At 37.0% G+C, this 27,925-nt stretch overlaps 2 protein-coding genes and 1 long non-coding RNA gene across 4 annotated transcripts; all 3 read right to left on the bottom strand.

The window, feature by feature from the left end:
* Positions 1-2,910: 2,910 nt before the first annotated feature.
* On the bottom strand, positions 2,911-27,924 carry LOC131909332 (uncharacterized). Of its 2 annotated transcripts, none has more exons than XR_009378825.1 (7): positions 27,840-27,924; positions 25,456-25,522; positions 14,952-15,139; positions 12,475-12,578; positions 9,248-9,303; positions 8,513-8,610; positions 2,911-3,087 (listed from the first exon to the last, which is right to left on the bottom strand). It is a non-coding gene; the product is annotated as an uncharacterized LOC131909332 (long non-coding RNA). The 2 variants fall into 2 exon arrangements; XR_009378826.1 differs by having other exon boundaries at positions 9,196-9,303.
* Positions 6,160-7,495, bottom strand: LOC131909330 (olfactory receptor 4C15-like). The gene has a single exon (XM_059260848.1). The coding sequence runs from the start codon at positions 7,463-7,465 to the stop codon at positions 6,530-6,532; it is 936 nt and encodes a 311-aa protein (XP_059116831.1). The 5' UTR covers positions 7,466-7,495; the 3' UTR covers positions 6,160-6,529.
* LOC131909331 (olfactory receptor 4C15-like) lies at positions 24,397-25,362 on the bottom strand. The gene has a single exon (XM_059260849.1). It carries the CDS (start codon positions 25,330-25,332, stop codon positions 24,397-24,399), a length of 936 nt encoding a protein of 311 aa, XP_059116832.1. The 5' UTR covers positions 25,333-25,362.
* Position 27,925: the final 1 nt, after the last annotated feature.

Here is a 27,925-nt window from a genome sequence, read left to right on the forward strand (position 1 = left end):
TTCAGAACAGATTCAGAAAATTATCTTTTGATGTCTTGGTGATTTGGACACTTTTAAGGGTTCAGGCCAGGACTAAAGCACTACAGCTGTTCTTAACTTCATCTAAGATTTTCCTGAGGCAGAAATCTAGTGTTGGAGGAAATTAAGTGTTCTTAATTCACCGCATTCATTCTCTGCCCTTCTCTGACCATAATGTCCTTTCCTGAACCATGTGTTACTATGTAGCAGTGTAAAAAGACCATTTTATATTTGTTTGCAATATTGTATAGAATTTAGTACAGCACTTCAATGTACCATGACCAGTGATGCTTATTCAATCTCAAAGCGTACCAGGTTTATGTCCAAACATAGGAAAGGTCATTTTTACTCACCGTAGTTGAATATGCACTAGGAAAAACAAGTAAAGTATTATTGCAAAGATAATATAAAATGCAAAGCATTGATGCTTTGTACATTACTTGATTTCTGTGTAGAGATGAAAAGGTGAAAAATGCTTCATTACATTAAACATGAAGAAATTAAGAGTCAAAGGGAAGGAAGAAAAATGCTATGCAAGAAAGCAAGCAAGGAACATTATTAAGAGGAGGGAGAGAGGAGGAAGGGAAGGAGAAAGGGGAAGGAGAGGAAGAAAGAAGGAAAGAAGGAAGCAGAAGGAAGAGAAGTCTCCACTCTCTAACAACTGCTATTTATTGGACACTTGGGCAGTTACTACTTTTAAAGGCTATTTTTTGGGCTTCTCGACTATTACTTTTACTAGATTCTGTATGCCTGGTTTGGGGTCATAAAATCAGCATTGTGAGTAAGGTAGATAGATGTATATAATACCCTCAAGAACCCAGTTATGAAGTAAAACTCTCAATGTTTTCATTAACCACACAATAGCCTGAGCAAAAATAAAACAAACAAACAAATTTTAACATGCCTTTTTAGAATTAAAAACCCATCTCTGAAAATGTAAAAATGTGTTTATGAGTCTTACCATGTGATATTTTGATGAAAAATTAGGAGACAGCCAGCTCTTCTTCTCTGTTTTGGTAGTCCATTCAGTGGTACCCAAAAGGCAATGTTTGTAGCCAACGCTTCTTTCCAGTCTAAGAGCTATACCAGTGAAGATGGAGAATGCTAGTCATGTTCCTTTCATGTAGTCTTAGCCACATTTTAAGGATAAAGGCAAAAAATAGAGCCCAAAATCCCTCCTTAATTGCAACTGGAATTTAATGTGGGTTCCCTGAGAGGTGCTCTGCCTCTGAGACTTGCTCTTAGCTCCCCTAGGGTTTGAACGATTTTGTGCCCCATAAGTGGCTGAGATACAATATTGTATACTTTTTTACTAGGTAGGGTTTTTGTATTTATATTTATATCAAAATTCATCCTGAAAAAGTTCTTTGGGAGATTTTATTGATGATGCTTTTATGTACCATCATGTCAAGGAACAGAAGAGTTGTATAATGGATAGGATACAGTGTTGATGGGTAGAATTTAAGTTAAATTCCTATATGTTCATCCAATGTAACAGATGAGTTTTGACATAAGAGTCTATTTATTAATCTATAAGATAATATGAGGGCTGGAGACATGACTCCGAGGGTAAGAGCACTGGCTGTTCTTCCAGAGGTTTTGAGTTCAATTCCCAGAAACCACATGGTGGCTCACAACCATCTATAATGTGTTCTGGTGCCCTCTTCTGGCCTGCAGTACAGGCATACATGTAGGCAGAACACTGTATACATAATAAATAAATAAATAAAACTTTTAAAAAAAGAGGGAATAATATGAACTATTCTGGGGAAAAACTGGTATGGCCAGTATGAATAGCAACGTCTCTATTTCCTCTATGAATATTTTGTTTCATTTTTATTATTTTTGATGATTTCACAGATATGTATGATATATCATAATAGCCACACATCACCATCTCTTATCCCCTTCCCATCCTGGTGACTACCTTCTTTCCAAATAGTCCTTCTATATTCCTGTCCTTTACTTTTGACCCAATGATATTAGAGTTGCCTTTATGAACATCAGTAGAGGATTATTATGTTCAATTTCCCTATGTCTACATAATTGGAAAAAAAAAAGATACACCTTTCTCAGGAGCTTTGACTACAAATATGGTACCAGATGTACAATACTGCTGACATTACCTGACACTTCCAGATGTGGCCTAAACCCCATGCTTGTCTCACAACTATACGAATGTGTCCTGAAAAAGGGGAAGCACTTTCGTGGGAATTCTTTCCAGGAGCAGCACACTCCTTCAGGTATATCCTGAGATCACACTCTCTTCTTTCAAATAAGTTCACTTTTCCCTGTGTTGGAGCCTTTCATGGGTGGAGTCATGCCTTTAGGTCTAATTTGCCATTATCACATTTCAGAGAAGGATGCTTCTCTTTAGCAAATATCACTCCTTTTCTTAAGCACACATCTTGCTGTGAAATTTAACTAGACAGAGCTCTTTTCTTACTTGAAAAATTATACTTTTAAAAATTATTTTTTGCCCAATTTTCTGCTCTCTTTCACCAAAGACTATGGTATGAGCAATAAAATATAGCTAATGTTCACTTGTCCTGAAATTTCTTCTTCCAAATAAATTAGTTCATTATCTTTAAATTCAACTTCACTCAAGCACAGAACATGGGCAGAATGAAGTGAGATTCTTGACAAATATATTACAGAAAAGATAAATTTTCAGTTTCATGAGGGAGTTTTTATTTCCCCTGAAGACATCATGAGACAGCTCTCTACTATCTTCATTTCTTTCAGTAGCTGGTTTTCCAAGCTTCTAAAATAAAGACCTGCCAAAAATAATTTTACCTTTAGCATACTTTGCTAGCACACTGTAACAAGTTCTTCCCAACTGCTGCCATGTTTATCAAAGCAACAACCTTGCCCCTTGTACCACTTACCCATATTACTTGCTTTTCTTCTTCCTGATATCAACTTCATGTTAACAGACCCTTAAAGTGGAAATACTTTATTGTGGCCCACAATTTGGGAATATAATCCATCACAATGGGGTGCCATAACTACCACTGTAGTTAGAATTGAGTCATGAAATGCTGGAGTGAGTTATACAATTTAAGGCTCCTGCAAGAACAAAGAATGCTCTTAGATGCTGAACGATCTCTCTAACTCAAGATGTTTGCATTTACAATAGTGAAAATTATTGGAATCTTGTAAAGTTCAAAACAGACAATAAAAAATTATATGGAATCCTAATCATGGATTTAAAAGCTTCTGACAGATGAAGATGGCCCCCATCCCTTGCAAAATGTATCTAGTGTTCTATAATTTTCCAGTTATATAAAATTCCATTTTAATACATTAAATTTGAAATTCTACTAATGTCTTGGTTTAGCTAATATTCCTAGGATAAAAATAAATGGCCACATTGAAACTGGGAAAGTAGTCGTTTATATGACTTCTACTTCCACATTATTTTCCTTCACAGAGGGAAGTAGGGGTGTGAACTCAAGCAACCTGGAAGTAGAAGTTCAAGGAACCTGGAGACAGGAAGTGAAACAAAGACCATGGAGGAACATTGCTTACAGGCTTGAACACCTGGATTGCTTGATTTGCTTTCTTATACACCCAAGGACCGCATGCCCAGGAGTGGTACTGCCTTGGTGAGTGGACCGTTCTATAACAATTACCAATCAAGGAAATACTCACAGGCTTGCCTTCAGGGCAGTATAATAGAGATGTTTTCTAAATTAATGTTCTATCTGCTCAGGTGACTCTATCTTGTGTCAGGTTGGGAAAAAATACATAACCAAATAAGTTCTAAAGATGAAGAACTGAATTTCATTGTAAATATCTTTCACTTCTTTGGTAAAATTTCTTCCAAGATATATTTAGAGGCTATTTGAATCATATTCATTCCCTGATTTCTTTCTTCATAGGTTTGTTGTTTACGTTCAGGAAAGTTACTCACTTTTGTGTGTCTATTTTGCATCCTGCTACTTTGATAAAAGTTTTTTTTTAGCAGGTACACAAATTTTCTGGTTGATGTGTGTGTGTGTGTGTGTGTGTGTGTGTGTGTGTGTAAAATAATATTATGTGAAAATAATACTTGAGTTCTTTCCTATTTCTTTTACAAATCCAGTCAGATGTGTTCTATATACGTTGTTCAGAAACTGTTTTTGACACAAATTGTGCTGGTACATTTTTCTGAATGTATCTCTTGAGCCCAAAGAGACTAAACTTTTGACATATCTGAAAGAAAGATAATGATATTCTTTGAGATCATTTGACTATGGACTTGACCTTCTATCCTAGGGTGTACTCAGCCTATTTAAGTTTGACTTGCCTCTAAGACAACAATGTAAACTACTATACATATTTCCTATCTAATAAGCTTTTCAAACTAAGATAAGTTCATAGATTTACTATTATATTTATGTATAGTCCCATGCTCCTAAGACAGTATAATGTATGTCTGTGTTGGGATAATCATTTCCTGAAAGTAGCCAAAAGTTGAAAACAGACTAAAACAAACAAAATCCCATAAATATTTGAAAAGCGTGTTCAGATAGGCTGATAACATATGTTTGCAGTTTGGGTTACCCTTCTGGATCAACTGGACTCAGTCAGTTCTTCCCTTGAAAAATCCTTACAAAGAATCTCTTATCACTTTTCTATAACATATCTTCTGTGCTTTTCAATGACCACAGAGCAAGCCCCTTTCTTGGTCACAGGAACAGACACAGCAGAGACATGGAAACAAAACATAGACAATACATCAGATGGAACTAAAGCCAGGCCGACCGGACACACACAACAGGTAACACACAACAGTCACCACAAACTACAGACAGGCACAAAAACAGGGTAAGACATAAGGAATTCAAGTTCAGGCTCGCTCTGCCTCAAACTAATACAAGAGAGAGTTTATGTCTCTGTTCTTCAATGTGACATCTACACATTTTGAAACTTCCTCTGTGTTTTTTTTAATCATTAACTGATAGACCAAATCTTAGTTCTGTATTTTTTTCCCAATAGGAAGTCTCATGTGTCTTTTGTAATATCATGTATATTATCTCTGGCAGTTAAAATCATTGAGAAACAAACACTATTAATATTTACCATTTTTTTACCATAAAATTCAGTTACTTGTTAATGTTGTTGATTCTAAGCAGAAGATGTTTAACAGTAAGTTAATTTTCTGCAAATTCCTTTTGACAATATGAGTGTAAGAATTCATGAAGTGACATGAAATGTCTAAATTTTAATGATATTGATCGATAAGTTTAAAAATGTAATTATCATTTGTGCACACAAAGTTAAGAATCTTAAAATCACATAATAAATTGACATTTTGGAAACTAGTTTTAAATCCGCTTGCTTTGGCTTCTATTCACTCTGTAAAGAGTAGGGACATGTGCTCATCGTGTCACCGTCTTTGCAATGGTGTGGCTAGGACAGTAACGTCCCATAAACACTTTTTGTAGTATAGAAATAGGAGGTCTACATGGGTATTTATCTAATCAGGTCCCAGAGCTCATTGGGATAGGATAGTCCCATCATTCAAGAGAAATTACAGTTGGTCTCAAGGATTTTATCAGTGAAGACGTTGAAAGAGTAACTCGTGTTTCCTTCCAGGCATGAATGGACCCACCTTAAAAGTTAGGGACACCTGGAGGTCAGGTTCTGGGTCTCTCTCTCTCTCTCTCTCTCTCTCTCTCTCTCTCTCTCTCTCTCCTCTCCTCTCCTCTCCTCTCCTCTCCTAGCTTCTGAAGTCTCAATTTGTCACTTAGAAACCTGTTTTCTCTTGAAATAACTTTATTATTTTTCTTGTCCAAATGCACATTTATTTTGTCAACCAAGTTTTTAAATGAAACATAGTATTAATAGAAAGCAGACAAATATTTAAGACATTTTGAATATGCAATTAACAAATGAGAGGATGTAATTGAATTGCTCTTATTTTTATATAACAATACCAAATTATCAATGCAGAGTGAAAATGTGACCCTAGAAACTTATTCACATTCCCACTACTGATGTCTTCTGTATCAAATTGTATCAAATGATGTTATTTCTTTATAAAAAATTAATGCTTTATTTGCCCAATAAAATATTAAGTTCTTTATTCTTTACATTTAACAGTATATTTTTGTTTGCTTATATTGGTGTGTGTGTGTGTGTGTGTGTGTGTGTGTGTGTGTGTGTATGCATGTGTGTGTGTCTGTGGTACACATGTTAGTGTACATAAAGGGTGAATGGTTTTGTATCTGTGAACATTCATGCAAAGCTAAAATAAGGGGCTAACTATGAATATTTACTGCGTTCTGCCTCATTTTCTTAAGGCAAATCTCCAATGAAGCTTGAGCTCACTGTTTCTCAAATATATACGCCGTGAAGCAAAACCCTGGAATCTATAAATCTCCCATTTACCAGTACTAGAATAAAGTGTGCTTCCATGCTTAGACTCTCACATGAGTTCTGGAAAATAAAAATCTTGTCCTCATGTTGACAAAGCATGTGTTCTTACCCATTGATTCATCTCCTCACCATTGTAAAAGCAATATTAAAGCCTAACAAAAATCACTTTCAATCTCTTCCACATTTTTCTCATGGCATTTATCATTTCCTTATTCCTGAATGTGTAAACCATAGGATTGAGCAATGGTGTCAGGACGTTGACAAATATAAGTGTGTTCTTCTCAAAGGAGAATGCAGATGTATCCCGTGCATATATTAATATGCACGGAACAAGGAACAAAACCACAACAGTAACGTGGGCTCCACAAGTGGAAAGAGCTTTACGACGACCTTCAGAACTGTGGGCTCTCAGAGAGAACAAGATGACAACATAGGAGACAAGCAATAAGGAGAAGATGATGATGCAGATAGCCCCACTGCTGGCAAACACCAAAAGGACAAATATATGAGTGTCAGTGCAGGCAAGCTTCAGCAATGGAAACAAGTCACACATGTAATGATCAATGACATTGGGTCCACATAAAGGCAGCTGCAATATGAAGATAATTTGTACAATAGAATGCAAGAAGCCTCCTGCCCAGCATATTGCCACCAAAATACTACAGAGCCTCCGGGTAAGGATGGAAGAGTAATGCAAGGGCTTGCAAATGGCCACGTAACGGTCATAGGCCATGGCTGCTAGGACAACCATTTCTGCCCCCGAGAAGAAATGAACTGAAAACAATTGTGTCATGCAACATTCAAAAGAGATGATCTTCTTCTCACTTAAGAAGTCTATAAGCATCTTGGGTGTGACAGTAGAAGAAACACATGCATCCAGGAAGGACAGGAATGCCAAAAAGAAATACATGGGGGATCCTAGCAGTGAAGGGCTGTAGATGATGGTCACCACAATGATCATGTTGCCCCCTACAGTTGCAAGGTAAACCAACAAAAAACAAACAAACAGTATTTTCTCAACTTTTGGGTTCTGAGAAAGGCCCAATATTATGAATTCAGTGACAAAACTCTGGTTTTGCATGATTCTCAAGAAGATAGCAAAATAAACTTTCTTCACACAAATCATCAATTGTTAAAAAAATGTTTCTCATATGCTTATATTTCCATCAACAAGATAGTATATCCGTATGCAAATTATCTTGATTAATTCTATTACTATTGAAAATAAAGTATTAGAAAAATGAAGGATATAGTTATGTCACATAAATTGAGGAAAACATAAATTATATATTAATATAACTTTAAAGAAACCACATTTTAAATTTCAGTTATGAACACATTCAGTTGTGTGAGAGGAGAAGTCTAGTGTAATTGTATTATCAGCTCTTGAAATGAATATTAAAAGACATTTTTATAACATTTATAAACTAGATATGAATAAAAGGCCATGGCTGAGTAGCCCACAATGACTTGTCAGAGAACTGTCTTATACAACAATAGAATAAGAGGCAAATGTACATTTAGGTGCACACAAAATCCTGGCTACCTTTTAAATTTGTTTAAAACTAAGAAATATATTGTTACCTCAAATAATAAATTATTCTTCACAAAAGAAATTCTTTAATCCCAGCACTCGGGAGGCAGAGGTAGGCAGATCTTTGTGAGTTCAAGGCCAGCCTGGTCTATAAAGCGAGATCCAGGAAAGGCACAAAGCTACACAGAGAAACCCTGTCTCGAAAAACCAAAAAAAAAAAAAAAATGAAATTCTGTACGAAGTATCTAGCACTATAAATGAAAGATCTATATAAAAAGAATTAATTTTTCACTTTAAAGTGTGACCAAAACATTATAAAAATAATCTCCTTGTCATCAAATCTAAGAGAAATACCAAAAGAAATTTCTCCTGTTCTGGTCTCAATCTCCTGGACAAACAGTATATGATATTGTTAGTGTTTCATTTGTCTGACATTCTAATCTAAATATAAGACCAAACAAACAAGGAATGGTTAACTTATATGTTCTAAGACCCAGGAGGTCTCCATGGAGTCAACTTGATGACAGGAAGATTGTTTATCTTAGTTATAGCAGCACTGACAGTTGTTCTCTCTGTTCTCCTTCTCTGAAATACCACAAAAGCATCTTCTTATTTTGTTCCTATGTGAGTGATGAAGGTTCAGAAAGTGATGGTCCAAAATCACATATATAAAAATTGGTGATACCACATAACTGAAAAAGAGAAATTATGCATTGAATTAATTTTAGTCTTGAGACACAATTTTATGTTACTTACTCATGCAGTGTTAAGTTGTTTAAGCAAGTATTATTTGATAAGACAAATGGTTGGAAATATGTATGAGCTTATTATAAAGCATATTCATAAACAGCCTAGCTGCTCATCTCCAAGTCATTGTAAAAGAAGTCAAATTGAATGTGTGAAAATGTTTCTCATGGTCACATGACCCAAAAGTTATAGGTATAATTCAATCTCTTGAAAACATATCTGCTTCATACATAGTAAGCTTCTCCACAGAAATTAAGGAACTATTCCAGATTTTAAATTCATTTGCTCTCCTACTCACACCTTCAAAGGCCATTTGTTTCCTCTCCTGTCTATACAACTGAATTTCACTGGAAATAATGTTTTAGTCTATGAGCATTGCTTGGTTTATACATGCATATATAGAAATATACATGTGGACATCATACATCTTTGGCTAAAATTTTGTGAGTAAAAACAATGCAGTTCTATTGAAATGAAAGATTTTGGTAATTTTAAAGGCAATAATTAAAATAGAACAGAAAAAAATTTACTTGCAGTATCTACACAACTCATTAAAGATGGAGAAGTTGAGTTGGTGCCTACTTAGAGCTTTCTTCCCTATGTTCCAGGATCTTCTGTACAAGAACATACTCTGCAAGCTTTTAAATGAGAAACATAAACAACAAGCCAGTCACAAAGTCTTTATCTACAATGGTTTACTGCCTACAAGATATGCTAGGGAAATATTTGCACAAAGTCTTTGGGAGAAAACAACAATGACTAATTTGACTTAAAGCCCACTGCATGAGATGGAACCCATACCCTACACGGCTTCAAGAACTAGAAACTAGGTAGTGCAGGGACCTAGGTTAAAGCCAAATAATACTAGTCTAGATAATTTTTTTAATGTAGTGATAAAATGACTCCTAATGAAATGTTGCTACTAACAGTACATGAATAGTACCTTGTTCACTTATGAGCAGAGAAGCTTCCTCTTACAGCAGATGGGAACAATATAGGGACCCAAAGACACACATTATGCAGAGAGTAGGAGACCTTGGAAGTTTTAGCCCTAAATGGGATGTCTCCATCAAATCCTTCCCTTCAAAGCTAAGGGAATTGCATGCAAGGGGAAGCAGAAAGAATGTAAGAGCCAGTGAAAGACTCTTTAAATCAACAGGAACAAAACTCACATGAACTCAAAGAGACTGAACCTGAATGCACAGAATCTACATGGGTCAGCACCAGGTACTTTGACATATATTATGGCTCCTAGATTAGTGCTTTTATGAAATTCCTGAGTGTACAAGTGGTCGGGTGTCTGTTTCTTGTGCCTTCTCTTTGGCCCTTTTCCTTCTGTTGGTTTGTCTTGTCCAACTCGAATGTGATAGGTTTTGTTTTTAATTATTATATTTTATTTTGTTATATTTTAAAATAATGAATGAATAAATACAAAAACAAATCCATCATAAGACATTGCTTCTATTTAATTTAAAACAAACAATCATTTCATGATGTTCTCAGAGGAGTTCCTCATTTAACATCTATAACCAAAATCTGGATCCACTCACAGGCTACAACTAAAGGATTAAAACCTAACCTTAGAAGATCATATGAACAAATAACTATCATTTATGATAATCTGAGAAAATCATTATATAATTTATTGGTTATTATCCAAGAATAAATCAGAATGGACAAAAAAACCTGTAATGACTAAGATTGTGGGGTGTGGTACCCATGAATAAAAATGTCAGAATGAAATTCAGTGTCACTTACAATGATGGTATTTGGACAAAAAAGCAAAACTGCTCTAAACCCTTGAGCCATTTTTTCTAAGATGCATACTCTCACTTTTTTATGGTATAGGTCAGATTATTTTATATTCCTAAATTGCCTTAAGTCTTATGTTTCTCTTGTGCAAATGAAATTAATTTGAAGGAGTCTCCAGAGTTCCTTTGTGAATAACACATGAAAATAATGATGGACTTAGAAATGTATGAAGAGATGTTAAATGTTAAGAACAATTTGACCCCGGAGAATTAAACTGAGCAGAGAAGATAATTCTATATTTCACTCTTATTTGTGGATAGTAAAAGGTGAGAAGTTCTTTCCATAATATTTATACACAGGTAAATTATTTTATGTTATGAGTTACAGTAAAAAGAAGGTTTCAATGCCTAGAATATCCTGTTATTCTTTATAATTAAAATATCTGAAATGATATTACAATGTAGTTATGTTTTATGATCATATTTATAGGAGTCAGAAAATACATGAATTAAGCACAAGATGTAGCCTTACTCTAAATTGAATCTTGCAACATAAAAGGGATAATGGTAAGATATAAACTTTAGTGACCTAAAAGCCTTTGCCCTGAGTATAAATTGTCATTATACTAGAACTTGCTTGTTAAGCTGCAAGGTGGAGCGGCAATCAATAGTCATAATCAGCTGTGATGCCTGTGAATCACAATGATCAACATGGTAAGACATTCCTGAAGGCGTAATAAGGCATTCGTTCCTATTTCAACATTAACCAGCATCTTTCTAAGGAACTTAAAAACTAAATTGAATAGGAGGAAAATTACACCCATTAGCCAACTACTCAAGGCTAATGTGGTCATGGACCTTAGAGGAAAATCTATTACCACTTCTTTTCTAGACCATCCCAATTCCTAACTGAATTCTAAAACTTTTCCTTAAACACGTGGATGAGTGTAGATCTCATCCCTCATCAAAGAAGTTTCCCTTTGCAGCAAATGGAGACCATTACAGAAAATTGGTTAAATGTACAGATAGACTAATCATGAGGAACCCAGTCCCAACAGATACAGCTAGGGTCCAGGGAACATTTCTGGAAGGGTACAAAAATATAGAATACTGTAAACACTGTAGTACAAGAAATTCTGCTGTGAGACTGCTTCCTAGAAAGGACAGAGAAGCTGCATCTATGACATCTCGGAAATATGTCTGTCTAAACAAGGCCTGAATAATGAGGAGGACACCAATACACATGCGAATGTGGAAGGAGAAATCCCATGGGCCCCACCTCTAGACAAAGAACCACAGGCAAATAATGACTGCTGAGAGAGGGAGACTGAGTCTTTCCCAGGGATGAATTTCCAGGCTAGGTATCCTGATATCATTTAACTACCTGCAACAATAAACAGACTGAGCAGGTTGTATTTTAAAATTTTTGTATTTATATATTATATAGCAATAATATTTTTAAAGGGCCATCATTTTGAGATATTATGAGGAAGAAGACATGAAAAGCCTGGTGGGAGGGGACATGGGAGCAGCTGGAGGGAAAACAGGCTAAGGGGGAGTTACTTAACTATGTTTAACTTTGAGTTGAGAGGTAAATACAATTTAAAAAGGATCATCACTGAAAATTATCCAACTATAAATACAATTTGTTGTTTAGATGAGGCAATCATTCTCACTTTTTTGTACATCATCTACAACAGAATGCACCTTAAAGCGACGCAGCAGACTCAAGTGAATCTATGCAAGACAACCTGGGGCTTCTGTTCTATTTGTGTTCAGCTAACATTAGACTAAATAAAATGAAGAGTGGAAATTAACAAGTTATTTCCTTTCTATTGTGGGAACATCTAGGATATGTTCACAATACATTGTGCAAGATTCTCAAGTTAATAAAAAATTCATTAAAACATGGGTAACAAAACAGCTGGATGTGTAATACTCATGGGCCATTTACTGATCTACCACAGCACTGGGATTTTTTTTCCTTAAAAGACAGATAGACTTTACTCTAGTGGTAAAGGGAAACACAGATGCAGCCAAGGTTGGACACAAACTCACCATGTCATTGAATTCCTGATCTTCCTGACTTCAAGTTCTGGGATTATAAGCATGTGTGATCACAAACAGCAAAATCCATAAATTTTATTAACATTCTGTAAACTCTATGTCAAAAAGAACATGAACATTGGTGTCAAGTTTCTTTAAAATGTGCTTTATGCCAAAAATGAGATGAAACATAAAATCAATCAAAAGAAAATGTCTCATAAAAAATCACACTTTCAAATGTATTACAATAACTTTAACATTGCTTTTTTAATGCAGTAATTTTGGAACACAAATCAGAAATAATTACAGAACCTTAAGTGCATTTTTATTTTTTAAACAGAATTCCTCCCAAAAACTTTTATTCTAAATATTAAGTGAGTAGAGTAACATTGTGATGCAGTGTGTAAAATATTGAAAAAATGACAAAAATGTAAAACTTCCATAAGAGCTATGATATATAATTAAGACTATTACAAATTACTATAATATGATAGCATAAATAAAAATCCAAAGATATGACATAAAACAGGAGGTATTTAAAAACTTTCTTAAGTGAGAATGAAAATATAAGAACATTAATAATTCATTCACTAACATAAATATGTACTATTTTCTATGAGATATTAAAGTGATAAATTCCATTAGTAAGAAGTATGTTCCTATGATTATTAAAAACCTGAAAATTAAAAACCAAGATGACACCCACAAAAGCTAATTTCCTCTCAATTTCTGAAAAGAATTTCTGATTTTCACACTATCCATCTGATTACCAAAAGTTGAAGTAATGAGTTAATTTAACAGGCATCTTATGTGGACTATTTCATTATATCATAATCTTTCCGTTAATGACCATACATTGGACTTGACTCTATCCCAATTCTTTGCTCTTTGACTTAAAATCCAAATTCTCACTTAGGAACAACATGCTTTCTCTTTACTTATCCTAAAATATTCCATGATCTTTTCCATAGCAGCCATGCACTTGAAAATAATAGAGGGCTAACTTACCTTACTCATGGGCACTAAGTAGAAACTGTGGTCACTGAGCCTTCTCCTAGCAGAGACCTAAAGGAAGTATGCCTCCCCAGTCCACCATCCACACTGCCCACTATTTCCTTCCCATTCATTAAGGCAGCACAAGTAATTGTAGTGCCAATATGTTCTCATAACAGAATGTCTTCATTAACTTGAGATGCATGTAACACTCAAAATGTTTAGAGAGATGAATAGAGGGTTACCACTATAAATAGTTGCTCTTTAATATATTTAATATAAATAGCTACCATTCTTACAAATGATGATAATTTATTGAAGTTTTATATGAAATTATCCAAGATATTAAATTCCGTAAGTCCAATATATTTTTAAAATAAAGTTATTATCTACCAATAAAAGTTTCCTTCTTTGTGTTTATTGCTAACCAGGTTTATTTCCTTGACTTTCTGGAAAACACATTCCTTTCAGACTACTAATCTTTTCTCTATCCACAGTGTTATTCTTGATTTCCCTACATATCTCAACTTTACTCCCCCTATTATCTCTGGAATGTAGGCAAAAGAGATATTCTCTTTCTTTTCATGTTCTCCTGGGGGAATTTCTGAAGCCTCTTTGATGTTTTAATGATTCTGCTCATTTTAAGAGAGAGGATGACACAAAATTCTAGCTCTAAGGGAGTCAGAGCTTCACCCACTTGGTTTTCCTAAGAGCTCAGTGAAAAACTCTAAGGCTTTGAGGAATGTAAGTGGATATGATTGAATCTGAAGAGTTCACTTTGTGAATTAAGTCAAACTTCGTTACCTTGTATCCCTCCTGTGTGTTATGTGTTGCTGTGTATATGTGGGAGTAGAACATTTTATATTCGACTTCCACAGCTTTTTTTTAAGATACAGTAATGCTTCAATTTATGACATTCTTATTTCAGCATTCTTAATACAAACTCAAAGCATCCTACCTTTCCACGCAAGCTTCACAATGGGGAGTTACTAGTATATAAATGGACATATGTTTAGATAATCAAAGTATTGTCATTGAGATAAAAGAAAAATAAATTAGTGCTGCAGTTCTAAATTATTTGATTTTAATGTGAGAATGAACATTTGAAAATATGTTAAATTTCAATGAACTCTGAAAAAAACTGAAAGCTCAAAATAAATTATGGAAAGACATTTCAACGAGGGATGGATGGAAGGAAGGAATTTGCTCTTAACAGTTATTTAAGCACTGTGAGCACTTAAACAATTATTTATTATTATCTGATTTTTTTTCATGTAACATTTTATTCATTTAATAAAAAACTAATTTTGGTAATAAAATATTTACTAAGGTAAATAATATGAGCACCAGGCTTTATAGAACTTTCACAAGAACAGATGGCTGTAGAGTTAAAGGGACATAATTTTGCTAAACACAATAGGTTGCACATAATACCAAATGTTAAATCACTTTATCACAAACTAAAGTTTTTCCATGAAGGTGCATGATATGCTTACTTTGTCTCTCTAGGTGTGACTTCTGTGAAAAATTTGAAGGCAGCCTCCTTTTCATTCAGTCTTGACCAAGATTCTCTGCTTGTTTCTATTTCTTCCTTCCACATCTAAGGGACAGAAGGAGAGCAGCCCTGGCAGTGAGGGTGGAGGATGTTACCTCTGCTTCTAGGATACTGAACTCATCATGGTTGCTGAACAAAACATAAATTAAAAATCCAAATATTACTCTCTCACTGTATCTGGCATTTAAAGAGGTTTCCTTGAGACATCATGAGTCTGTGAGACTAATTTTTAGTTCTCTCAGGGTTTGAAAATGTTCTGGTCCCATGAGATTCAATGACACAATTTTGTGAAACTTTCCACTTGTTTCAAAACTTAAAATGTTTCCATGTCCATCTAAGCTATGCTGTGTAGTTTTGTAATTTGGAGAAGGTTTTATTTGCTCATAATTTCATATACCATAATTTTCAGAAAAGGTAAATTGTTCTACATTGGATGGAATACAGTGCTTCTGTGCATAAACTAGGCAAAAAGCCTTGTGTCAGAAGGAATCTATCTTTAAGGAAAATATCCATTGTGTTGTTAAACACTGTTAAAGACTTCTTAGTAAAGTATAACTTTTTTTATACTTTTATATTCAGTAAAATATAATTATTTTGTGTATAAATATAAGTGAACTATAAAATAATAGAAATATTTTTACCTCAAAGAATATTTTATAGCTCCTTATTTTTCACAATTCTACACACTTACCCAATGAAATATGATCACATTGGCCACCAATATGTTTTCCTTCTCCACTTCCCTTTAATGGCATTCTTTTCTCGTTATCATCCTTTTCCTCTGACAGTCATATGTTTTTATAGACCATTGAATTTGATGAGGGAGGCTTGTGTGAGCATGGTTGGTGCTTATTTCTTGGCCTATGGAGCCACTTATGAAAGGCTACATAGGTGAAGAAAATACTGAACTACTCTGCTTGGCATCTAAATTTAACTATCAATAACTTCTCAAGGAGGAGTAGGGCTTCCTGCGATCATCCCAAATCAGTGATGGGATGTCCTAATCTTACACCTGGCATGTGTTGGTGTCTACAGTGAATGCTTGTTAATGGTTGCAATGTCCATGCTACCACTATCAAACAACTTACTATAACATACCTCTCTAACCCCCAGGAACAAGTATATTACAGTAAAACACCAGAAAATGTTTCCGTTAAACACCAGTGGTATTAAGGTGGAAGCACATGGGAAGAGTGATGGGGGAATAGCCCAAAAGGTGTTGGAGAAAGTAAAGGAAAGGGAAAATAGTGTAATTATATTTTTAAGAAATTTTCAAGGGACACAAACAACAGCAACAATAAAAAAGAAAGGAAAAAGGGGAAGATATAAAAAACTACTTAAACTTTTTAGACTTGTACTCAGTTCCCTATCCTTTAGATTACAAAATGTTCCCAAAAATCTGTATGTCTCATGTTTATCATCTGTAAATGGTTCCAATAGCAAGGAGTATCATTATAGTTTAGTGGGCATTGCTGTTGTTTCACAAAGCCTTCCTACAGAGAGCAGCAAGTGCAATAGGAAGTCCCAAGGAAAACAAAGCTCCACATTCATCTAAACATTAAGTAAATCTTAGCTTCATCTTTCATATCCCAATTAAGATATTGACTAATGTTAAGCAAAATAAGTGTAATTATATTTCCAATAAAGAAATTTCTAAAATTTATTTTAAAACATTCACTGAAGTGTATAGCAGGATAATGTTTTATTATTACAAGGGATATAATTTCTAATTAATTAGAAGATGACTGACCTAACATAAGGTCCATTCTGAATTGAATCTTTCAACAGTAAAAAGATAGTAGTTGCAAGTTAAATTAATTACAAATAAAATATGTTATTTAGATTACATAAGCATATCCCTGTTTTCTTCACTATCTTGATGACTGAATACAGCATAAAGCAGTATAGCAGAATCAAGTGAATCCATGTAAGTGATATGATGGAAACCTCTGTTCTATCTTCTTTGTTTTCATCTGAAATTAGGTCAAACTCAAGAGTGCTAAGGATGAGAGAGTAAGGGATCAACCCTACATGGGACAATTATGTTTCCCCTACACCATTACCAATGCTCAGAGAACAAAATGGAAGAGAAGGAGAAAAATGTAATAGCCAGGGAATCAGAAGGAGTGCTCTGAAATGTCTTCTGGACATGATGTAGCTATTACCTTCATGAACTCACAATAACTGTAGTTACTGCAAAAGATAAACAAAGACAAATTCCTGGACTAAATGTAGAAGATCATTTCCAGGCCCCTGTCATAGTGAAAAGGTATTTACCCTTTAAGTTCATAGGGAATGAAAAAAAAAAACATTTTTTACTAAGGATCTGGCCACTAGTAGTTTACCAGTAGTAGATGCTCCAGTAGCTGGCACCATATACAGGTGCCTATGGATAACTTGGGTATATGAATTTAGCTGCTTATCAAAAAGGAAGAGATTTGTCATGTTAGGAAGGGCATATGGCAGTTGATATTGGAGGAATTTGAAGAGAGGAATGAATGTAGAAAAGTTTATGTTTAATTGTATGCATGTGTGAAGTTTTTGAATATTCATAAAATCTAAAAATATGTTAAAATTAGACCAACTACAATGGTTAGTAGAAAAGAATTATTCATTTCCTTTTCTCAAACTGGCAAAAAATAGCTTTGTGTGTTATGTATTTGTCATAGAAACAAACAAAGAGACTGTTTAAGTCTATTCTGCACTTTCTTCTCTATTGTCTTTAAGGTGTCAGGTCTTTTGTTGAGGCCATTGATCCATTTGGATTTAAGTTTTGTGAAGAATTAGATGAAGAGTTCTAGATTCATTTTTTTTCTGCACGTGGCTATTCTATTGTGCCAACACCATTTGTTGAAGGTACTATATTTTCTCTAATTGTTGGTCTATGACAAAAAATCAGTTTATTGTGATAGACTAGGCTTATATGTAGATATTCAACTCTATCCCACTGATCTATGTATCTGTTTTCATGACAGTATTATTAATTTTTATTGTATGTCTGTGTAGTACAATTTGAAATCTGGAAGACAAGAGTGGTATGTATTCTCTAATAAGTGGATGTTAGCTTTAAAGCTTTCAATAGGCATGGTAAACCTGTATAACCACAGAATCTGGGTACAGAGTGATAGAGTGAGAGACTACTGAGACTGTAAGATTAATTAGAATATACAGTTATTGAGAGAGTGAATAGAAAGAATAAGATAATTAAATGAAGGGGGGAGATGAAGGGGGAGTAAGGGAGAGAATATAGGGATAAACTGCTAATACCATGGGCCTTTTGAGAGGTCATATATAAGCCTATTGCTGTAGAACCTCCTTAATACATGTGTGTGTGTGTATAAAATCAGTCTAACTATAATCAACAAATAACAAAGAAGACAAAGTCACAAGACATCTATCATGATCAAGTGAAATAGCCAGTGCCAGAAATGGATCATATCTATTTCAGTTGTTGGACAAAGTTGCCCCATGGAAGCCCTCAAGCAGGCAATTGACAAGTCCATTGGTTCCTTTCTACAAATTTATGGTAAACCCCTGTTCCTAAAGACCATATTTACATATTTCATTGAGGATGGAGAAGTTGAGCTCATGACTACCAAGAGCCTTCACCTCTACTGAGTAGTGTTCATAATGCTGAAAGGTAGTCTGCACACTACCAGAAGAGAAAGTTAACCACTACTCCAGCTACAAATGTTTAATCTACAGTGGTGTCCTGCCTGCAAGGTACACTCATTCAATAGTGGCACTAAAGTTGTGGGAGGAACTAACCACTGCTTGAATGGATGTAAGGCCCAATCCATGAGATGGAACCCATGTCCAACAATACTTGGGTAGCCAAGATCCTGAGATTGGATAACAGAATATTATTGTTCTGCTAACAGAACTTAGAAACAAAATGACTCTATATGACATGCTGCTAAATCCATAGATCAGCATCTCACTCAGCCATCATAAGAGGTCATCCTCATAGAAGGAGTTTGGTAATGTTCCTTCTGTTTCTATTGTGTGGAACAATTTAGAGAGCATTGGTATTAACTCTTCTTTGAAGATCTGGTAGAATTCTGCACTGAAACCATCTGGTCCTGGGCTTTTTTTGGTTGGGAGACTTTTAATGACTGTTTCTATTTCATTAGGGGTTATTGGACTATTTAAGGAATTGCTCAACATCCCTAATCATCAGGGAAAGGCAAATCAAAACAACTCTGAGATACCACCTTACGCCTGTCAGAATGGCTAAGATCAAAAACACTGAAGACACCTTATGCTGGAGAGGATGTGGAGCTAGGGGAACTCTCCTCCACGGCTGGTGGAAACGCAAGCTTGTACAACCATTTTGGAAATCAATATGGCGCTTTCTTAGAAAATTGGGAATCCATCTCCCCCAAGATCCAGCTATACCACTCTTGGGCATATACCCAAGGAATGCTCAACCACACCACAAGAGCACTTGTTCAGCTATGTTCATATCAGCATTGTTTGTAATAGCCAGAACATGAAAACAACCTAGATGCCCTTCAACTGAAGAATGGATAAACAAAATGTGGTACATATACACAATGGAATACTACTCAGCAGAGAAAAACAATGACATTATGAGGTTTGCAGACAAATGGATGGATCTAGAAAAAAATCATCCTGAGTGAGGTAACCCAGACTCAGAAAGACAAACATGGTATGTACTCACTCATAGGAGGATACTAGATGTGGAACAAGGATGACTGGACTGCTACTCACATCACCAGGGAGGCTACCTGGAAAACAGGACCCCAAGAAAGACATGGCGATCACCCAATGATGGACAAATGGAAGAGATCTACATGAACAGCCTGGAATGAGTGGGGGTAATGAAGGGCGAGGGTCGAGGGAAAGAGAGCTTGGGGGAGCGGGAGATCCCAGCTGGATCAACAACAGAGAGGGAGAACAAGGAATAGGAGACCATGGTAAATGAAGACCACATGAGAATAGGAAGAAGCAAAGTCTTAGAGAGGCCCACCAAAATCCACAAAGATACCCCCACAACAGACTGCTGGCAATGGTCGAGAGACAGCCCGAACTGACCTACTCTGGTGATGGGATGGCCAAACACCCTAATTGTCGTGCTAGAAACCCCATCCAACTACTGAGGGATCTGGATGCAGAGATCCATGGCTAGGCCCCGGGTGGATCTCTGGGAGTCCAATTAGCGAGAATGAGGAGGGTTTATATGAGCAAGAATTGTTGAGACCAAGGTTGGATAAAGCACAGACAAATAGCCAAACAAATGGAAACACATGAACTATGAACCAATGGCTGAGGGGTCACCAACTGGATCAGGCCCTCTGAATGGGTGAGACAGTTGATTGGCTTGATCTGTTTGGGAGGCATCCAGGCAGTGGGACCGGGTCCTGTGCTCATTGCATGAGTTGGCTGTTTGAAACCTGGGGCCTATGCAGGATCGCTTGGCTCGGCCTGGGAGGAGGAGACTGGACCTACCTGGACTGAGTCTACCAGGTTGATCTCAGTCCTCGGGGGAGGCTTTGCCCTGGAGGAGGTGGGAATGGGGGGTGGGCTGGGGGGGAAGGTGAGGGGGGCCGGAGCGGGGAGAATAAGGGAATCTGTGGCTGATATGTAGAACTGAATTGTATTGCAAAATAAAAATAAAAATTAAAAAAAAATAAGAGGTCATCCTCTTGCAGGAGACAGTAACTAATACAGAGATCCACAACTGGGCAATGTTCAGACCGTGAGACATCTTGACACTCTCAATTCTAAGTGGGATGTCTTCCTCAAACCTCTCCCCTCAAGGAGGATATGGCAGCTATGCAGAAGAACAGTCAGAAAGGCTGTAAGATCCAGTGGGACTGAATGACAACAAGGAAACAGACCCTTCCAGAAACAACAGGACTAAGACACATATGAAGCCACTGTGGCAGCACGCACAGGGACATCAAAGGTCCAAGCCAAATGGGGTGCCAGTGCTGAGAAGTGAAGTGGACAAGAACCCCCATACCTTATCAGGAAGCTATCTCCAAATGACACCTGCTCACAAAGGAAAACAGTTTTCTCCAGTAGAGTCTCACTGGATATACATAACACACTTACATGGAAGCCCTGTGCCCAGCAATAATGGTCAAAACAAAATGAACTCAATGGTATTTTTTTTGGAGACTTTTTGTCTCATATACTTTGTTTGGGCATTTTAAAAAAAGGTTTTATTGATTCTATGTGGATTTCACATCATGCATGATCCCATTCATCTTCCTGTCCTTTTGTATCTATCTACCTGCTCTCTGCCCTTGCACCATCCCCCCCCAAAAAAATTTAAAAGAAAAATCTCATCGTGAAAGCTGAAGTGTGACACAGTGAGTCACACAGTAAATCCTTTAGTACACATATCTTTACTTAAAGATAATCATTGCAAAAAGTCATTGGTCTAGTTTGAGGCCTCTGGTTTCTCACACACTATTGATACTGGGCCCTCACTGAGACTCTTCTTGGATATCCTGTTGCTGCCCTGTGTCACGGAGATCCTGCAGTTTTGGATCCACAGGATCAACCACTTCATAGTGCTATAGCAGATCATAGATAGGATGGATATTGCACTGGGCCAGCTCATCATTCTGGGCCTGGGTGGTTGTAGGGTTGGTCAGTCTGCCAGCTGTCCCCATCCTCACCACCAGGGTGAGCTCTACAGCATTGTCTCATCTAGTTTACCCTATACAGCAAGGAGTAAAGCTGATTCTTCTGTTTTCATGGTCTCAGGGATGGCTCACCCACACCTACACCACCAGGGCCAGCTCTACTGTGTTGCTCAAACAATGTGCAGGGGCTGCTCTCCATAGTGCTGCAGCTGATGAGGGGCAGGAACATGTCTCCTGCTCATGATCTCACAGCCAGCTCTCTCACCTGCCACAGGCAGCAAGGGGCAGAGGGTGGGGAGGGTATTTCTACTCACTCACAGGACCATAAGTCAGATGAGGGGCAGGGTCAGCTTTCCTACTCTCAAGCCCTCCATGCCAGCTCACGCACACCCCTGCCAACAGAGCAGCTCTACCATGCTGCCCAGGTGAGGTACAGGGCGTGCCCCTCTGAATGTTGTTGCCAGTGAGAGGCAGAACCAGCTTTCACACTCTCAGGTCTGAGGGGCCAGCTCTCCAGCCTACCACAGGTGGCGAGCAGTGAAGGGCATCAGGGAGTCATCTCTCCATTGCCCATGCCACCACATAGGCAGCAAAGAGTGGGGTCATGCTCACATTCTTGGTGCTGGCTCACCTAAGCCCCTGTTGACAGGATCAGCTCTACTGTGTTGTCCATATAAGGTACAGCAGGGCCTGCTTTCCCAAGTGCTGCAGTTGATGAGAGGCTGGGTCAGCTCTCCCACTTGCCACAGGTGGTGAGGGGCAAGGGGAGGGCATCTTTTCCTTACCCACACCACCACAGGGCAGATGAGGAGGACAGGACCAACTTTCCCACTCTAACACATTCAGTGCTAGCTCACTGGCACCCCTACCCCACCTCCAACTGCCTAACCCTCCCTAAACCCCCACCACTCCCCCTCCCCCACCCACTGTGAATAAGGGAAGCTCTATTGTACTGCCCATGTGAGGTTTAGGACCTGCTCTCCCTGGTGCAGCAGCACCAGAGGGACAGGACCAGTTCGCCCTAGGGTTGCAGCCATTGAGGCAGAGGTGGGGGTGTGGGGGTGTGGAGGGGTGGACAACACTGTAGAGTCCTATCTCTTCAGCAGGGCCACAGACCCAGGCATAGGCCTTGGAAGGAGCTGAGGCCCATACATCACCATGGCCCAAGGTGACAAGCATGCCACCTACCTCAGCCCACTCTTCACCACCTGCCTTCACAACTTCAGATCTCCCTCTCTCCACAGGACATGAACCATTCTGTCTGTCCGCCTGTCTCTCTCTCTCTCCCATAACCCACCATATATTTGCTCACATAATAGTGCCTGACTGCCTGGAGCTACAGGGGACCAGGTTGGAGAGTGTTTTCACCTCACTGCCAGGGCAGGCCATCCTGGAAGGAGTATGGGTCTCCTTCTACTCGGTCTTAATGATGCTGGGCAAGTCTTTTGATTTTTGTGTTTTTATGTGTTTTATGTGTCTGTGTGTGCCTGTGAGTATATTTGTTTCTAGTGCTTTTTCTTTTCTTTTGTTTTTCTGTTTGTTTTGTCTTATTCTCTATTTTAGTGGCCTGTTTGTTTTCTGAAGAAAGAGACAAAGAAGTCACGGAGTTGGATGGGTGTGGGGGGTGCTGGGAGAAGATAAGGGAATGGAAACAATAATAATAATATATTATATGAAAAAATTACTTTTCAACAACAGGAAAAGAAGTCACATGTGCAGAAACGCCTAGAGGTCAGGTTCTGTTTCAACATCTCTGTATTTCTAAGTTCTGGAGTCTCAGGGTGTCACTTAGAGACTTGTTTTCTCTTGAAATGATTTCAATATTTTTCTTCTCCCAATTTCAAATACACATTTATTTTGCCAACCATTTTTAATGAAACAATGGGAATAACAAGGATCCAAATAGTTAAATGTTCTCAAATACGTAATTAAATAAATGAGAGGATAAAATTAAGCTGACTTTCACTTTTGTAGAACAATCCTGGATGGTCTTTTCAGAGTGAAGGTGTGAACTCAGAAACATAAATTCTCACTCCCACTATTGATGTCCTCTGTATCTAAAGATGCCATCCATTTATAGATTCTAGAATGTAGTATTTGTCCAATAAAACACTGACTTCTTTATTACTTTCATTTAGTTTTTCAGGTGTACTTTTTGTTAGTTTGTGTTGGTGTGTATGTTATAAACACATATGAAGGGTAAATAGTATGTGTGCCCATTAACATTGATACAGAACCAAAAGAAGTCACTGGCTATGACCATCTTTTGCTTTCTACCTTATTTTCTTAAAACCAATCTCCACTGAACCTTGAACTCACTGTGCACCAGATAAATTCACAATGAATTTAAACTCTGGGATCATAAATCTCCTGTGCACCAGTACTGAATTAAAAATGTGCTTCTATCATGTTAGCAATGTCATAAAAGTTTCTGGAAAGTAAATCGCAAATCATCATGTTGGCATATCAAGTTCCTTTATCCAATGAAAGTGGAATATTGTAGTGGGTAGCTGTTCCAGGTTTGCTTCTGGTAACTGTCATGCCTAGGAGGGGGGGGCAAGAGAGGAGCCCTTAAGACCTGGATGTGCTGGCTCTCTTGGTTCCTGGATCCTGGACACTGGAGGTAGACCAAGCAGAGTTCTCCAGAGAATATTGCTGGACTGCCCTTCACCTCTCCTGGGCCCTTTTACTTGTAAGTTACCCCACAAAATAAACCTCCCCTTTAACTATGTGGAGTTGCCATAATACTTCCACCAATAAAATATTTTAAAATTGATCAGAAACCACTGTCAATCTCTTCCACATTTTTCTGATGGCATTCATCATTTCCTTATTTCTGAAAGTGTAAACCATAGGATTGAGCAATGGTGTCAGGACATTGACAAATATAAGCATATTTTTCTCAAAGGACAATGCAGATGTAGGTCGTGCATATATTAATATACATGGGACAAAAAACAAAAGCACAACTGTAATGTGGGATCCACAGGTCGAGAGAGCTTTACGGCGACCTTCTGAACTGTGGCCTCTCAGAGAAAACAAGACAACACCATAGGAGACAAGCAATAAGGAGAAGATTATGATACAAATAGCCCCACTGTTGGCAAACACTAAAAGGACAAAAATGCGTGTGTCAGTGCAGGCGAGCTTCAGTAATGGAAATAAGTCACACATGTAATGGTCAATGACATTGGGTCCACATAAAGGCAGCTGCAATGTGAAGATAATTTGTATGATAGAATGCAAGAATCCTCCAGCCCAGGATATTGCCACCAAAATGCCACAGAGCCTCCGGGTCATGATGGAAGAATAGTGAAGGGGCTTGCAAATGGCCACATAGCGGTCATAGGCCATGGATGCCAGGACAATCACCTCCGCCCCTGTGAAAAAGTGGACTGTAAACAGTTGTGTCATGCAACATTCAAAAGAGATGGTCTTCCTTTCATAAAAGCAGTCTGTAATTATCTTGGGTGTGACAGTAGAAGAAGTACATGCATCCAGGAAGGATAAGAATGCCAAGAACAAGTACATAGGGGAACCCAGCAGTGCAGGGCTGTAGAGGATGGTCACCACAATTACTATGTTGCCCCCAACAGTTGCAAGGTAGATCAACAAAAATACAATAAATAGTATTTTTTCTACATCTGGGTTTTGTGAAAGCCCCAGGAGTATGAACTCGGTGACAAAGCTCTGGTTTTGCATGATTCATAAGAAGACAGTGAAAGTAAACTTTATTAATATAAAATCTTCAATTACAACAAAAAATGATGCTTATAAATTTATAATATCACCATCAACAAGATGGTACATCCTTACAAAAATTACCTTGATTGAGTCTCTTTCAACTGAAAACAAAATACTGGAAAACTTCTGAAGGCTATAGTTGTGTAACCTGAAGAATTGAAGCAGAGGTGAATTATTAAATTCTTGAAAGTAGTCACAATTCAAACACCATACACAAAGACATTTACTCGTGTGAGTGGTAATAAATAGCTCATCTTTGAATTATCAGCTTTTGTAAATCTGCTGACTTTTTTTAAGAGAAATATGAAAACAATATTGAAACTATAACCTAGATATTAACCAAAGACCAGAATTTACAAATCATGCCTGTAATCTTCATGGAATGAGACAGGTCTGAGCAGCCTGCACTGACTTTTCAGAGCGCTGCCTTGTACACCACTAGAGGAAGAGGCAAAGTGTACTTTTTGGAACACACAAACCTTGGGTACTGATTAAGCTTGCTTCACACTAGGAGGCAGATTGTCAAATGAATTATTCTTCACAAAAAATTCTGTAGGAAGTGTTTAGCACTACAAAAGATGAATATATTGGAAGAGTTAAAATTTCACTTCTACTTCATTTTGATGTGTGACCAGATCAATATGAAAGTTAGGCTGCCATCATCACACAAATACCAAAAAAGAACAACAACAACAAAAAACCATAAAGCATAAAGAAGCAAACAAAGAAAATGTTACTGTTCAGGTCTCAAGCTCTTGGTCAACATTATGTGGCAGAGGTTATTGTTATAATTTTATTTGTACAATATTATGATCTAAGTTACAAGACCAAACAAGGAATGATACACCTGGGATTTTAAGTAACATGTGCTCTAAGACCCTTGAGGTCTCCGAGGAATCAACTTGTTGAACAGTGAGATTTTTTTTTCTTAGTTATAGCTGCTAGTGGATATATATGTTATCATGAATATTCTTTCTGTTCTCCTCTGCATCAACACAAAAGCATCTTCTTATGTTCTTTATATGTGAATGATGCATCATGACAGGGGAAATAGTAAATGTTGGATGTTCAGAAGTTTATGGACCAAAAACTCAACATATGAAAATTCATAACAACACATATCTGCAGAATAGAAACCATTCTCTGAATTTGAATTAGACTCTTGAGACTTAATTATTTGCTACTTAATTATGTAATGTTACTTGTTAAACAACTATTGTTTGAAAGGTTGATAATAAAAATAGTTGGAAATTTGTATGAAATTATTATAAAACATGTTAATAAAGTGCTTATATGCCCATCTTTAGGAACAATGAAGAAAGTCAAATTGAAATTGTTAAAATGTTACTCATAGTCACATGATCTAAAAATTCTACATGCAATTCATTTACTTGAAAATCTATCTGTCTCATGCATAGGCAGTTCTTTAATAGACAATAAGGTAATATTCCATCTTATGGATTTATTTCCCTCCTTGTCATGGCTTCAAAGAGCATCTGTTGCCTTTCCTGTCTACACAACTGAAATCTCTTAATAAATATGACCTTTATGTATGAATGATTCCAAATAAATACGTGCATATATAAATATATATGTGGACCTATACATATTTGTTTTAAATCTCTGAATAAAAATAATGCAATTATATTGAAAAAATGTGAAAATTTTGATGACTGCAATGTAAAAAGAACAGAAATAGCAAAGCAGTGGTGGTGCATGCCTTTAATCCCAGCAGCTGGGAGGTAGAGGCAGGCAGATCTCTGTGAGTTTGAGGCCAGCCTAGTCTATAAAGTGAGTTCCAGGAAAGCCACAGCTACACAGAGAAACTCTGTCTTAAATAACCAAAAAAAAAAAGAGCAGAAATAAATTTACTTACTAATGACTCTATCATGTGATACTGCCTGTATTTAATTTTAAACAAACAACCATTCCAAGATGTTCTCAGAATAATTACTCACTAGAATCTATAATCTGAACTCTGAATCTGTTCACAGGCTACTACCAAGGAAAGAGGAGTACACTAACCCTATAAGGTCATTGGATCAGACAAACATTATTTATGATGAACTAAGAAAATCACAATACAATTGTTATCTAGCCATAAAACAAGATGGAAAAAGAAGTGTAGTAACTAAGAAGACCATAGAGCATGGTTACCCATGCATGAAATATCAGAGGAAAACTCGACATCTCTTAACATTAGGATGGTACTTGTAAAAAAAAGAAAAACTGTTCTAGAGTTATGAGATTTTTTTCTTAAGTCTAGATCCTTATCTTTTTCTCTGGCACAGGTCAGGATATTTTATACTCCTAAAGTTCTGTAATCTTTCAGTTTCAGTTGTGCAAATAAATTTCTTTGGAAGGGATATCCAAAGTTCTTTCATGAAAATAATGATAGAATTAGAAATGTAAGAAGAGATGTGAAATAGAGATTGCCCACAGAAAGGCAGAGAGAAGATCTTTACATTCTTCCTTTCCTCCAAATCCAATCCCTCAGTCTCATGCCCAGTTCTATAGTAGACCACCTCTGCTGCCTCCAAGTCCTTTCTGT

The sequence above is a fragment of the Peromyscus eremicus genome, chromosome 4, assembly GCF_949786415.1.
Source record: "Peromyscus eremicus chromosome 4, PerEre_H2_v1, whole genome shotgun sequence".
Lineage (NCBI taxonomy): Eukaryota > Metazoa > Chordata > Mammalia > Rodentia > Cricetidae > Peromyscus > Peromyscus eremicus.